Source organism: Mus caroli, unplaced genomic scaffold (genome assembly GCF_978045245.1).
Source record: "Mus caroli unplaced genomic scaffold, Mus_caroli_1 scaffold_6, whole genome shotgun sequence".
NCBI lineage: Eukaryota > Metazoa > Chordata > Mammalia > Rodentia > Muridae > Mus > Mus caroli.
In genome coordinates this window covers 110,600,311-110,615,640 of record NW_028227261.1, presented here as the reverse complement: position 1 = coordinate 110,615,640, position 15,330 = coordinate 110,600,311, and the positions used below count along the sequence as shown (strand labels likewise).

General features: G+C 44.4%; 1 protein-coding gene across 1 annotated transcript in view; it reads right to left on the bottom strand.

Annotated features, from left to right (window-relative positions):
- Gne (glucosamine (UDP-N-acetyl)-2-epimerase/N-acetylmannosamine kinase) overlaps nucleotides 1-9,919 on the bottom strand; it is a 48,312-nt gene extending 38,393 nt beyond the window's left edge. The window contains exon 1 of the mRNA XM_021159946.3: nucleotides 9,839-9,919. Coding sequence (XP_021015605.1) covers nucleotides 9,839-9,889 — 51 coding nt within the window. The 5' untranslated portion in view covers nucleotides 9,890-9,919. The remainder of the gene's footprint in view (nucleotides 1-9,838) is intronic.
- Nucleotides 9,920-15,330: the final 5,411 nt, after the last annotated feature.

Below are 15,330 nucleotides of genomic sequence, written 5' to 3'. Positions count from 1 at the left end.
GGCTGTACCTCTCCTGCCTTCCTTTCACCTACAGAGACCCTTAGAATATTAAATTTGTGCCTAACTAGTAGCACAGGATAATCTTACGGGCACAAAATACTTGATCACATCTGCACAATCTGTCTCCAAAAGAAGGGGTATGGATATTTCAAAAAGCCGTTTATTCAGCCTGCCGTGAGGGGTACAGAGCCATGGAAGATGGAACGTATCTGGCTTTTAAAGTCACATGCTACATCGTTACATAGGCAGTGTGGAAAGAAAGTTACGACAAACTAACTTCAAGAACAATGTTTAGCTGAGCCTAGCACTTGAGAGGCTGAGGCAGGCTGAGTGTCATGTTTGAAGTTAGTCTGGGTTATATAGAGAGACCTCATCTCATGAAAAAGACAAAACGAAGTAACACACATATACACACAAGCCACACACACCTCACATGCACACACACACACAGTGTTTGACAGGCAAGGTGGCTAAGCAGGTAAGTAAAGGCACTTGCAACCAAACCCGATCTGATCCCCAGGCCCCACATGGTTGTGGAAAGAGAAGACTGATTCCCACAGTCGTTCTCTGAACACTGTGACACATGTTCACATGTGAACACACATAAATAAAATATTCTAAAATTTTTTAGGATAAAATATTTAATTTTTATTTATCACGAAATCTAAAAATAAAAATCAGGAATAAAAAGGGGGGCAAAACAACAGACACTAAGGGCATCCAAAGAATCATCAGGTCATACTTTAAAAAAATACTTTACTCCACAAAATTGAAAAATCTGAAAGAAATGGATAATTTTCTCTATAGATACCACTTCTCAAAGTTAAATCAAGATCACACAAACAATTTAAATAGACCTATAACAACTAGTAAAGTAGAAGTAGTCATTCAAAATCTTCCAACCAAAAAAATGACCAGGGCCAGATGGTTTTAGTGCAGAATTCTACTAGATTTCTCCAAAAAGAGCTAACACCAATACTCCTCAAATTACTCCACAAAATAGAAACAGAAGGAACATTGCCACATTCGTTGTATGAGGCCACAATCACCTGATATCAAAACCACACAAAAATTCAACAAAGAGAATTAGAGACAAATTTTTCTCATGAACATTGATACAAAAATACTCAATAAACTACTTGCAAATAGAATCCAAGAACACATAGAAAAGAATAATCACCATGATCAAGTAGATTTTTATCCTAGAGATGCAAGTGTTGTTTCATACAAAAATCTGTCCGTGCAATCCATCACACAAACAAACGGAAAGAAAAAAACAAACCTCATGATCCTCTCATTAGATACTGAAGATGCTGTCTACAAAATCCAACACGACTTAATGGAAAAAGGCTTAAAGAGATTAGGGATAAAAGGGACGGACCTAAACATAATAAAGGCAATTTACAGCAAGCAAATAGGCAAGATCACATTAAATGAAGAGAAATTAAAAGCAACTCCACTAAAATCAGGAATAAGATGAGGCTGTCCACTTTCTCCATGTCTACACAATACAGTACTTGAAGTTCTAGCCAGAGCAACAGCAGGAGAACTGAAGGAGATCTAGGGGATACAAATTAGAAAAGAAGAAATCAAGGCATCGCTATTTGCAGGTGGTATGATGGTATAAGTGACCCCCAAGAGTCTACCGAACTCCTACAGCTGATAAGCACCCTCAGCAAAGTGGCTGGATACAAAATTAGCTTTAAAAAATCAGTAGCCCTCCTTTATAAAAATGATAAATGGGCCGAGTAGGAAATCAGGAAAACACCACAATAGCCACAAATAAAATACCCACAGACACAGACGTTACATCAGAGACGGGGCAGGTGGAGCATGAGGAGAGAATCCAGTGTCTGGCTTCTCTAGGATCCTGAACAGCTTTCTGGCTTTAGTCTATTTAGAAGTTGGATTTATTTCCCCCGTTTTCTGGGTGTTTTTTTTGCAATGCTAGTCCTCTGCCACTATACCATCGTCTTGGCTCGGCTGTCAATCCATTTTTATCATTACAATAAATCCTCTTTTTCTTCAGACGCCTTTCCCTTGCTACCATGCAACCAGAAGATACAACAAAGCTGAAAGTCAGGGAGAACCCCCAAATTCATCATGTTGGTCCCCAACTCCAAGTCACTGCGGATGGCTGCCTGGAAAACTATGTTGACCGTGCCCTAGGACTGAATTTGTGTGTCTGCCATGTCGACAGAGGGGCCCAAAGGGAGCCAGAGATGGCAGCATATATATTCTCTGTCACTGCTTCGAGTCATGAAAAAGACAAAAAGACAATCAAGGAGAGAGGGGCAGGGGAGAGTGAGAAGGGAGAGGGGAGAGGGGGAGGGGGAGAGGGAGAGGGGGGAAAGGGGGATAGAGGGAGGGGAAGGGGAGAGGGGGGAGAGGGGGTAGATCAAGAGGGGGGAGGCGGAGGGAGAGGAGGAGGGGGAAAGGAAGAGGGAAAGGGAAAGGGAGGGGAAGGGGGAGGGGGAGTGAGGAGGGGAGGGGGGAGGGGGAGAGGGAATATGAATCAAATCAGCTGGACATGGTGGCTTAGGACTATCAGGAATCCCAGCCCTCAGGAAGAATCAACATGGGTTTGGGGCCAGCCTGGGCTACAGTGAGCAACCAATTACTATATCCATCTGGATGTTCACACACAGTAAGCATCCTTTATTGAGTTGTTCTCACTCATAATACTGTTGATTGACAGAGAGTCTAGAGTGTGTAGGGAAAAGCGTGTTCTACACTCTGGTGCTTCTAACCTCCTCATGAAGTAGGATAAGATACAAAAAGACCAAATAGTGGAAGCTGACTTGTTGATATATTTCGAGAAGCACTTACAGCACTGCTTGTACGGCCTATCACCAAGCATGGCGTCACTTGTGACCTGGAACAGTGGGTCGGTTGCTCTTCACCTGACCAGTCTTGCTCGCTCACCTCAGCTTGTGGCGTTCAAGTAGAAACTGAGAACACAAGCAGAAGCCAGTCCTGGCCCTTTCAGGAGCTGCCCTGGCTTTAGTCCACCATGACACCTCCTCTCTTCTGCTCTCACTGCTGTCAGAGTGCTTGTTCTAGAAAGGTTCCTGCAGCACTCCGAACACAGAATGGCAATTACCGCACTAAGTTTGCCTTATGTGGCTGCCTTACACAGGGAAGCGAGGTTTTTTTTTTTTTTTTTTTTTTTTGCCCTAGGAAAACCATAAGGATTGAGATTGCATTGTCTGACCATGTAGCCTTCTCTGGAAAGTTCCAGATTAGTCAGGGGTTGCCTAAAACAAAGTGGAACAACGTGAACAGCACTTGAGAGTGACCTCTGACCTCTAGACACAGTTACACACACACACTCACACACACACACACAAGATTACATTGGCTGAAAGAATTCAGAACCATCCAAAAGAGTTCGAGTCAACTTCAGTTTAAGGTTAAAAGATAGGTTGACAAAAGACTGGTTAAGGTACTAAGTGCAAGGGGATCCTTTTTGAAATCCATGTTTCAGAGCCATTGAATGATTCTTCGTAGCTGCAGTTACTAGTCAGCATGCTCTTCAGTGGTCTGTGATGACAAGGTGGCTCTGTGCTAGTACTGCCAACTACAGAAGAGACAGGCATAGTACAGAAGACATGCAGAAGTGCAATGCTGCTGTGTTGCTTCTGTAGAGTAGTCTCCTTTATTGGGGTTTTACAATGTTGCTTTCACAGTGGACTAGGAAGACAAACTGTTTTATCATCTAGAAGTTAGAGAAATAATGTAAGCCAGGAAGCACTCAGCCACCCCTGGCTAATAAAAGTTCAGGAACTGGCACAATTTCTGGAAAAGTGTGTGTGTGTTGGGGGTGGAGTAGGGGGAGGGACTAGTTTGCCTTTAACTTTGACTCTGCAATAAAAACTTGGGTCAACATAATTGTTCTCTAAAATAAAGTCTCACTGAAAGTTATACAAGTTTGTTCCATTGAACTTCCTGGTACTTAGCTATAGTCAACACTCAACCAACAACGAACCTTCAGAGAAACTTCCTGAGTTCCTGACAGAGGCTGAGGAGATAATCTGCTGTTGGTCCACGACTCCTGGTCGAGGATTCACCGTGTTTGTTGTATAAATGCCACATGTTAATCCATTGTGCGACTGGAGTGCCCTAGCCATATGTGTTAGTAAGCATACAGCTAAGGATGAAGGAGCGGCGCTATGGGTCTTGCTGTGTAGTCCTGGTTGACCTCAACTCTGTTACCCAACTCGCCATCGAACTTGCAGCCCTTTCACCTCTGTCCTTGGATGCTGGGATCACAAGAATGTGATACTGTGCCTAGTGGTTCAAGTGGGCTGTTTAATATCGGCATGAAACTGGATATAGTGGTTCGTTCCTGGAGGAACCCCTGAGTCCAGGAGACTCACCCGGGCCATATCGTTAAGACTCCATCTCAAATGAAACAACGCTGCGTGGAAGCTTAAGTCATATCCAATATGCACAGTAACATCTCTAAAGCCTTGGCATGAACATAGGCCTCAACCTCACCCTTCTGTGTCTTCCATGCCCTGCCCCCCCTGCCCCCCGGAGAGCATCAATCCTGTGCTTCCAATCATTTCTTTCATCTCTTTTCTTCTTCCTCTTTGCCTCTGGTCCTGGGCCTGAGTGTGAGCACTGTGGTGATTGTGCCTCCACTCTTCATGGTCTTCTCTATGCTCTGTCTTCAGAACTGCTTTTATTCTTAAGCTTTCCATTTTGAGTTCCATGTAGATAAAGCCTTGTATATAGCATCTCCTCTTCTCTCCCCTCCCCTCTCTTCCCCTCCCCTCCCCTCCCCTCCCCTCCCCTCTCCTTTTCTCTTCTCTTCCCTCCTTCCCCCTTCTTCCCTCCGCTCCTCTCCCCTCCCCTTCTTCCCCTCCTCCCCTCCCCTCCCCTCCCCTCCCCTCCCTGCTCCTCCCCTCCCCTCCCCTCTCCTCTCCCCTGCCCCTTCCTCTCTCTAGCATTCCATGGACCCCAGGCTAGCCTCATGCTCACCTGATAGCAGAGGACAACTTTGAAAATGTAATCCCCCTGCCTCAACTCCCCAGTGCTAGGAGTTACAGGGGTGCTTCCCCATGCTCAGGTTAATGTGGTGCTGGGGACTGAGCGGGCCTTTGTGAAGCTAGACAAGCACTCTACCGACTGAGCTCCATGCCCAGCCTCAGTTCCTCTGCCCTGAACACTTTCTTCACTGCTTCCCATGTTTGTGTTGAACATTTGCAAGACCAAGCCTTGTCTTTGATTCTTGTGCCTTACTTGAATTTCAAATCCTATCTGTTCTGAAACCTAATCTGAATTCTCCATGCAAAAACAATCCTCCCTCCACCGAATTTCTTTAGCACTTGGTTTGAGTGCCCATTTCATGTTTGTTAGCTACTGGGTGTTTTTAAATGGATACTTTTTTAAAAATTAGATATTTTCTTTATTTACATTTCAAATGTTATACCCTTCCCAGTTTCCTTTTTTTTTGTTGTGTTTTTTTGTTGTTTTTCGAGACAGGGTTTCTCTGTGTAGCCCTGGCTGTCCTGGAACTCACTTTGTAGACCAGGCTGGCCTCGAACTCAGAAATCCGCCTGCCTCTGCCTCCCGAGTGCTGGGATTAAAGGCGTGCGCCACCACCGCCCTGCTCAGTTTCCACCACCGCCCTGCTCAGTTTCCTCTTTAAATGGATACTCTTTTAAAAATTAGATATTTTCTTTATTTACATTTCAAATGTTATCCCCTTCCCAGTTTCCTCTCCAAAAATCCCCTTTCCCCTCCCCTCTCTCCTTGCTCCCCAACCCACCCACTCCTGCTTCCTGGCCCTGGCATTCCCCTACACTGGGACATGGAACCTTCACAAGACCAAGGGCCTCTCCTCCCATTGATGCATATGTACAGACCATCCTCTGGCACATATGCAGCTAAAGATACCCACTATGTGTTTTCTTTGATTGGTGGGTTTAGTCCCAGGGAGCTCTGGGGGGTACTGGTTAGTTCATATTGATGATCCTCCTATAGGGCTGCAAACCCCTTCAGCTCCTTGGGTTCTTTCTCTAGCTCCTTCATTGGGGACCCAATGGATATGTTTATAATGGCAAACATTACGGTTAACATTCTGTGAACCCATGACATAGTTCTTTAATTAGATTTTAAATTCCTTTAAGTTAGTTACCCACTAAGCCATCTAGCTGGCCCCACAATACTCTTCATTACTGAGCTTTTATAATGATCAAGTATGAAAAATAGTAATAAGCTGGAAGAACAAGGAGGAATCCAGTGTTGCTATAAGATAGGTTAACTTTGGTGTATGCATAAAAGGCCAGGTCAGCAAGGGCCGTGCATGGTATCACACTAAAAAAAGTCAGACATGCTCCTCTCTGTATTTGAGATGGCATTTGGAGTTATGGGTGGTGGGTTGGGAACAGGAGGGACTAGAGGAAAATAATACTTCCAAGTGATGGTATCAGGTATTAAGAAAGAGAATCCTGCCAGACATGATGTCACACGCTCGTGATGACAGCACTTGAGAAACTGACACAGGAAGATTGTGATGAGTTCCAGTATAGGGTGAGATCCTGACTCAGGAGAGCAGGAAGTGGGAAGGAAAGACGAGAGAGAGGAAGAGGTGAATCCTGACAATGGAATCAAGAGAATGTGGAGACAGAACAGAGAGAAGCAGATGGTAGAAGCCAAAGCTCCTGCTTCAGTACCTGAACCCGAGGAGAGACGGGTGGGAGGAACTGTAGATGGGAACACGGTGGGTGCTCTAACTTTGGTTTTGATGAATCTGTGGAATCTTAGGACATTTTCATGAGGTTAAGGATGTAGAGGCAAGCATAGGTGAGAAATACAGACTTGCTCTCAGGCCTGAGGGTGTTCAATCCCCCAGTGTAGGGGAATTGGTTTTTTGTTTGTTTGTTTGTTTTGTTTTGTTTTTTTAAGATACTGTTTACTCTAAGTCCAAGGCACCAGTATCTTTTTTGTTTTTGTTTGTTATTGCCTTTTTCCAGCCAAGTTTCCCACATTTGGGGAAATCTTGGAGTACAATTGGCAAACCTCGTTCTGAGAAAGCCGTCTTCACCACCATGGCATCTCCCCTGCGGGGTAAATGTCCGACTATACTTTATACCATCCCCGTTCTTTCTCCTGACTCCTAGTTAGTGTTACTTGTGGTCAACTCTTTTTATAAAATAGGTTTCTATACTTGTAAGTCCCACATCCATGGATGTAAAGAGTTATCAGTAGGAATGTTCAGAACAGATGTGTGGTGCTGAGTGCTGTTAGTGATTTAGAGGAGATTTAAGTATACAGGAAATGTGTGAAGGTTATCGCTATGTAAAAATACCCTCGTTTTCTGAAAGGGATTTGAATATCCACAGGTTTTCGATACCTTTGAGGCTTTCTGGAACCAATCCCCCTGTGGATACCAAAGGTTGACTGTTGCTGTTTGTTATATATTTTACTGCCTGGGCCTCAGACAACTAGACTCAAACATTATGAAATTGAATTAAATAAGGTGGAAAGTTCTGTGGAAATGGATGCCTCACTCTGTGAAGCTTTTCTGGACGTGAGCCTCTTTTTAACTCACACTCGCTCCTCCCACCTCTTTCTAACTCATGCTGGCTCCTTCCACGGCCAGCGAGCCTCTAACTCACTCATGCTCACTCCTTCCACCAGCCCAAACACCTGCTTTCTTTTCCCTCTAGTGTCTCTTCATTTGACATTTTCTTTACAGTACAGTTTATGGAACTTTTTTTTTTCCTTTTTGAGACAGAGTGCCATACAGGCCTGAAACTCACTACAGAGTCAAGGATGACTTAAACATCAGTCCTCCTGCCTCTACCTCCTAAGTGCTGGGGACTGCGACCACAACACCCAAGCCTCTGCCTCACTCTGGAAACATTCCACTTCCTGGGCTTCCAGGACCCTTGCCTTCCCATCTATCTCTGCCTCAAATCCTGGGCAAAAGTTGGCTCCCAGGATTATGCATCCACTTCCCTAGACATGTCAATTTAATATTCAGACTTGACCTCATCTGCGCAAGTGGCTTAGCCATCATTTAAAATGATTCCAAATCTGAAAGTCGAACTGGGGCTTCCTCCTCCAGGCTCCTACAGGCTCCTCCAGACTCACTCGCTAACCAGATGTTTACACGGACAGCTCCCTTTGTCCCGGACACCTCAAGTCAGACTGGCCCAAATAAAGATCTCTTTGACCTCATAAACCTGGGCGTTCGCCTCAACCACAGCTCCCGGTGGACAGCATTATAGTCTATCCAATAACCTGAGGGACACATTCGGTTCCTCTCTGCCCTTTATCCCTCATATTCTGTAGGCCATAAAACTTTAGGAGACTTAAAAATATGCAGCGCAATTGCTCAGAGTTACTTTTGTCCTTGTAAGTACAATAACCTCTGCACGCTAGATCTCACAGACGCCCCGAGGAGGAAAAGAAAACAACAGCTTAGTTTTAGCCAGAAGCTCAAAAAGTCTAAACTTGAATTTAACTGCTAAACAGTAAAAATAATACATTTTCACCGCCGGGTGGTGGTGGCACATGCCTTTAATCCCAGCACTTGGGAGGCAGAGGCAGGCGGATTTCTGAGTTCAAGGCCAGCCTGGTCTACAAAGTGAGTTCCAGGACAGCCAGGGTTATACAGAGAAACCCTGTCTTGAAAAACCAAAAAAAAAAAAAATACATTTCACTGAAGGCAAATAGAAATTGGGCCTCGGTGATACAGTGAGCTGTAGACTGGGAGGGGAGACAGCTGAGCTCACCACTGACCTAAATAGTACTGGAATGAACCGCACCACCTAACTAAAGAAGTTCTTTTGAAAAACTTTTTTTCTGATTTCTTTTTTTTTTTTTTTTTTTTTTTTTTTTTTTAGTTTTTTTCGAGACAGGGTTTCTCTGTATAGCCCTGGCTGTCCTGGAACTCACTTTGTAGACCAGGCTGTCCTCGAACTCAGAAATCCGCCTGCCTCTGCCTCCCAAGTGCTGGGATTAAAGGCGTGCACCACCACCGCCCGGCCTGATTTCTTTACTTAAACAAAACAAAACAGAACTGGCACCTATTCATAGGCAGAGAAACAAGCTTCATAAAGACCACTGTTTCCAGCTGGCCCACCCCTCCCACACCCTCTTCCTTCCTCTTCCCCCTGTTCCTGTCTGTCTCTTGCCTTCCCCTGACAAATTCTTAGAAGTGTTCCTTAACTGTGGGTGATCAGCAGTCACACTGAAACATATGATTTAAGTGTGCCCTGGAGCATAGAGCTGCTGGTATACTTCAATCAAAGTTTAGCTTAATTTACCACATATTAATATACTATATGGTGTGTTGATCTAAATATTGATAAACATGGCAATTTTGACTTAGATACTAATTAACACAGAGAAATAGCCCCCACCACCACCACACACACACCAATATGATCACTCACTAACTCAGCTGAGGCGGGTATCAATTAAGGCAGGTCTATGTGTCATGTTCCAAAAACAAAATGAAGTTACAGCAGACAGACACTGTACCTTCGGGAAAGAAATGGTTTTTATGAAGTGAAGAATTCAAAAAGCAAAACCAAACCCCCTTCTCATCTGACGAGAGCCAAAGAATTGGAGAGGAAAGAGTTAGTTTTTACCTCTCCGTTTGGAAACTCTAAGAACTCAGGATGATGACAGCGAGGCTACCCAAAGCTGTACAGTGACTAACCGTACAGCACAGCGACGAGCCAGAGTGAGCAAGAGGAAAGACTTTTAAGAAATAGTAGATGGGACAGATTTAAAGCTAAGCTCCCTTCCTGCTTTTGATGACCTTTGTCTCTGACAGCAAAGGCACAGTGCTCGAGGGTACCTAGGGGTTACTCACATGAGGTCCTGCGTAGCTTTGCTCCCTGTGGAGATGCGCGCGTGTTTCCATCCTGTGGCACAGCCGTTTCCTGAGGTGTGGTCAGACTCCCTGAGCGAGCTGCCTGCCGTCTGGCCTCTGGTTTAGCTGCCACGAAGTGGTCATTAGTAAGCACCTGCGGTCCAGACTAACTCTCAAGCCCCGCCTCTTTGAAAGGGAGGGAGAGTGGCTCTGAATTCTTCCTGTGTGCCTGGACATTAGTTTTTAAGTAGGAGGACAGCTGGCACCTGAGGGCCACTTCCCTGTTCTCGATAGATGACTGAACTGGGTGATTTTCTTTTCAATAAAAAAAGTTTCTTCTGAGTCTCTGAATGCTCACCGGACAGATGCTACAACGAGAGTCTCCACTGCCTTTCCCATTCTGTTTTCACACAGGTAATTTCAGAACGTCTGCCGATACATTCCTCTGAACAAAGCAACGAAGTTGTGAAGACTTAGTAGGAGTCCTTAGCAACCACAAACTTCTCCGTGTTTAGAAACCTCAGCTTCATTAGACTGCAGGAAAATCAAATCACATTCATCTAAGCTGTTAGGACAGAAAATATGCTTCCGCATACAAAGAATGCACTTTTATGTTTTCAGTGTCCAGGGACCCCCAAAGGGATCCCAGCTAACGATCTGCTTGGTATAAATACAACCCTCTGTTTCAGTGGTGAGGGATCATCTCCATGGTCTCCTACTGCGTGTGCTCAGCCTTATGCCCCACTGGAGGCGATTTATAACTAAATGTCAGTGCCTTGCTGGGTGCAGTAGCACCCAGTAGTCTCTCAGCATTCCACCGTGGGAAGTGGACCTTGAGTTCCAGGTCATCCTGGAAACAGTCTGAGCCGGCTAATTTTATGTCAGCCTTACCTAGGCGAGAGTCTTCTGATAGGAGGAAACCCCAGTAGAGAAAATGGTTTCCCTTGTGATTCTCTGGACTTCATCAGTGCCTGCTGTTTTATGCCCCCCTCTTTCTTTCTTTCTTTCTTTCTTTCTTTCTTTCTTTCTTTCTTTCTTTCTTTCTTTCTTTCTTTCTTCTATTTTTCTTTTCTTTTTTCTCCTCCTCCTCTTCCTCCTCCTCCAGATGTATTTATGTATGTGAGTACACTGCAGCTATCTTCAGACACACCAGAAGAGGGCATCAGATCTCATTATGGATGGTTGTGAGCCACCATGTGGTTGCTGGGAATTGAACTGGGGTGCTCTTAACCTCTGAGCCATCTCCCCAGCCCTTATGCCCCCTTTTTCATCTCCAACTTAAACTTGGAGTTTTCTCACTCCACCTTTTAGTTAATTTGGTTAAGGATTTGTCAACTTAACGATTTTTTTTGTTGTTTTATTGTTTTTTCTTAAATTTGTTTGGGTTTTGTTTGTTTGTTTGTTTGTTTGTTTGTTTGGTTGGTTGGTTTTACTGTTCAGGCCTGAGTTTGATTATTTCTTGCCTTCTACTCCCTTTGAGTGTTATTTCTTCTTTTTGTTCTAGAACTTTCAGGTGTGCTATCAAGTTGCTAGTATGAGGGTTCCCCCCCGCCACCTCCTTAAATGCAAGCCCTTTGTGCTCTCAGCTTGCCTCTGACTCACCCTTGTCATGTCCCATAAGTTTCTGTATGCTGTGTATTCATTTTCATTCACTTCCCCAAAGTCTTCCATTTCTTTCCTAATTTGTCTTAACCCCCTTTGTAAATCCATTAGTGAGTTGTTCCATTTCCATGAGATTGTAAGCGTTCTTTCTGTTGCTGGTGAGATCCAGCTTTACTTGTGGTGGTCAGATGGGATGCAGGGCGTTATTTCCATTTCCTTGTCTCCGTTGAGACTTGTTTTGTGACCAAGTATGTGGTCAGTTTTGGAGAAAGTTCTGTGAGGCTCTGAGAAGGTCTATTCTGTGTTTGGGTGGAATGTTTTGTAGATGCCTGTTAGGCCCATTTGGTTTATAACGTCTGTTAGCAACAGCATCTTTCTTCTTAGTTTTTGTCTGGATGACCTGTCTGTTGGTGAGAATGGGGTAAAGTCTCCCACTAGCAGTATGTGAAGTTCAATTTGTGATGTAAGCTGTATTAATATGTCTTTCTAGGAATCAGTTGCCCTTGTATTTGATACAGCATAGATGTTAAGAATGGAAGTGTCATCTTCGTGGCTTTTTCCTTTGCTGAGTATGTCGTTTCCTTCCCTGTCTCTTCTGATTTAGTTTTGGTTTGAAGCCTATTTCGTCAGACATTAAAATGGCTACACCAGCTGTTTAGTATGTCTTTCTGATTTGAATATTGTTTTTTTAATCCTTTCACCCCCGGGGTTATGTCTCTCCTTGATGTTAAGGTGTTTCTTGGATGCAGCAGAAGGATGGATCCTATTGTTAGTCTGTGTCTTTTTATTGGGGAATCAAGACCATTGGTGTTGAGAATTCTCAATGAACAGTGTTAGTTGATTTCCATTATTTTGTTGTGGTGATGTCCCCTACCCCCAATTTGGTGGTCTGTGATTATTCCTTGTGGTTTTGGGGGGGCTGGTTAACCTTTTTAAGTTGGAGTTTTCCTTCCGTGGGGCTGAATTTGTAATTAGATACTGCTTAAATTTGGTTTTATCACGAAGCGTCTTATTTTCTCCATTTATTGTGACTGCAAGTTTTGTTGAGTATAACAGTCCGTGTGGTCTCTTCTGTCCAGGCCCTTCTGGCTCTTAGAGTCTCCATTGTAAAGTCAGATGTTAGCAGAATGGCTCTGCCCTTTATGTGTTTGGTCTTTTCCTTGAATCTTTTACTATTCCTTCTTTGCTCTAAATGTCTAGTGTTTTGATTATTTGTGCTGAGAAGAGGTTCTTTTCTGGTCCATTTAATTTGGTGTTCTGTGTGCTTCCTGTACCTTGACAGGCATGTCCTTAGAAGGCTAAGAAATGCTCGTCTGTAATTCTGTTAAAAATAGTTTCTGTGCCTTTGACCTGGAATTTTTTTTCCTTCTATTCCTGTTATTTGTATATTTGGCCTTTTTATAGATTTCCTGGGTGTTTTGTGCCAGAAATTTTTGTTTGTTTGTTTGTTTTTGTTTTTATTGGATATTTTCTTTATTTACATTTCAAATGTTATCCCCTTTCCTGGTTTCCCCTCTGAAAAACACCCTCCCCCTATCCTCTCCCGCCTCCCCCTGCTCACCAACCCACCCACTCCTGCTTCCTGGCCCTGGTATTCTCCCACACTGGGGCACAGAGCCTTCACAGGACAAAGGGCCTCTCCTCCTATGATGCCTGACTAGGCCATCCTCTGCTGCATATGCAGCTGGAGCCATGAGTACCACCATGTGTACTCTTTGGCTGGTGGTTTAGTCCCTGGGAGCTCTGGGGGTACTGGTTAGTTCATATCGTTGTTCCTCCTATGGGGCTGCAAACCCCTTCAGCTCCTAGGTTCTTTCTCGAGTTCCTTCGTTGGGGACCCCGTGCTCAATCCAATGGATGACTGTGAACACCTACTTCTGTATGTGTAAGGCACTGGCAGAGCCTTTCAGGAGGCAGCTATGTCAGGCTTCTGTCAGCAAGCGCTTGTTGGCATCCACAAGTGTCTGGGTTTGGTGATTATAAATGGGATGGATCTCCAGGTGAGTCAGTCTCTAGATGGTCATTTCTCCAGTCTCCACTCCACACTTTGTCTCTGTAACTCCTTTGTTTGTTTGTTTTTGAGTCAGGGTTTCTCCGTGTAGCCCTGGCTGACCTGGAACTCACTCTATAGACCAGGCTGGCCTCCAACTCACAAAGATCCTCCTGCCTCTGCCTCCCGAGAGCCCTGGGATTAAAGGGTTGCACCACCACCGCATGGCCCTGCCTGGATTCCTTTAGAGTTAACATATTCTTTGACTAAGGTATCCATTTCTTCTATCATGTCTTCTATGCCTGAGATTCTCTCTTGCATCTCTTGTATTCTGATGATGAGGCTTGCTTCTGACATTCTTGCTCGAGTCTTTACATTTTTTTTTTTAATTTCCAGATTCCCCTCAGTTTATTTTTGTTTTTGTTTTTATTCTATTTCCACTTTCAAGTCTTGAACTGTTTTATTCATTTCCTTCCACTGTTTGTGTCTTCACAGATTTCTTTAAGGAATGTATTCATTTCCTCTTTAAGGGCCTCCATCATTTTCCTAAAGGCTGTTTTCAAGGCCTTGTGCTGTGCTTCAGCTGTGTGGTATTTCTCAGGGTCTACTGTAGCAGCGTTGCTGGGTTCTGGTGTAGACATATTGCCCTGGCTGTTATTGGTTGTGTTTTTATGGTGGCACTTAGGCATCTGGGTTTGGGATGATTGTAATTCTGAGTGCTGATATCTGGTCTTGTCCTTCTAGGATCAGTGTTCATTCCTTGGCTTCTGTTGCCCTCTCTGGATTTTAGGTGTGTGGCTACTGTGGGTTGCCTGGTAGAGAGTGATGCTCTGTCAGGTATTGCCACTGGGGCTTTTTTAAAGATGATTCTTGGTACTGGGAGCTGACATTTTGGGGTAATGGTCTAGAAGGGAGTGCACAGGATTCATGGGGGAGTTAAACAGAGTACACCTCCAAGGTCTACTGATTTCCTTGGGAATGGGGGCCAAGAGGGAGGAAGACTACAGTCTGGAGTCTGCTATTGAGCCGGGAAGACACTAGGAGATTGGATCTGATGGAGAGGGAGTAGAGTAAGGGTCTGAAAACTGGCTCCACTGCTTCCTAGGCTACTGTGGCCCACAGGTTCCCCTGGGATGCTTGTGGGAGTTGAAGGCAAAGGGATGGGGTGGTGAGGAGGCTGGAGGAAGATCGCCATGGTCCTCTCAGGAGCTGGGGGCAGAGAGAAAAGGGAAGCCACAGCAGGTGGCCTGCTACAGAGCTGAGGGGAGGCTGTGGGATTGGATTTGGAGCAGAGGAAGGAGAATGGGGGGTCTGAAGACGGCCTACCTGCTTCCCTAGCCAGCAGGTTCTCTGGAGTCCCAGCAATGTATCTTAAGAATAATCCCCGATGGTCAAGTGACCTCCATTGTTCAACCATCAGGATGTCCATTTTAGAAAAACCTCTTTATATTATCTATTGTATTAACAACAACAACAACAACAACTAAGTTAGTTAACTTTTGAAAATGTATATCTGATTTTAAAAGCATACAACTAACAAAAATCCCAATCTTAACCCAATCTTAATTCAATAAGAAAAACGATTGGAATCTACATCACATTTGTGGAAACATAAGAACATAGGTGATTCTCAAAGGCCCTGCCCAGCTTTAAAGAATGAACAACTGCCTGGCAAATATAGAAGTGGATGCTCACAGTCATCTATTGGATGGAACAAAGGACCCCTAATGAAGGAGCTAGAGAAAGTACCCAAGGAGCTAAAGGGGTCTGTAACCCTATAGGAGGATCAACAATATGAACTAACCAGTACACCCCCAGAGCTGTGTCTCTAGTTGCATATGTACCAGAGGATGGCTAGTTGGCAATCATTAGGAGGAGAGGCTCTTGGTCTTGTGAAAAT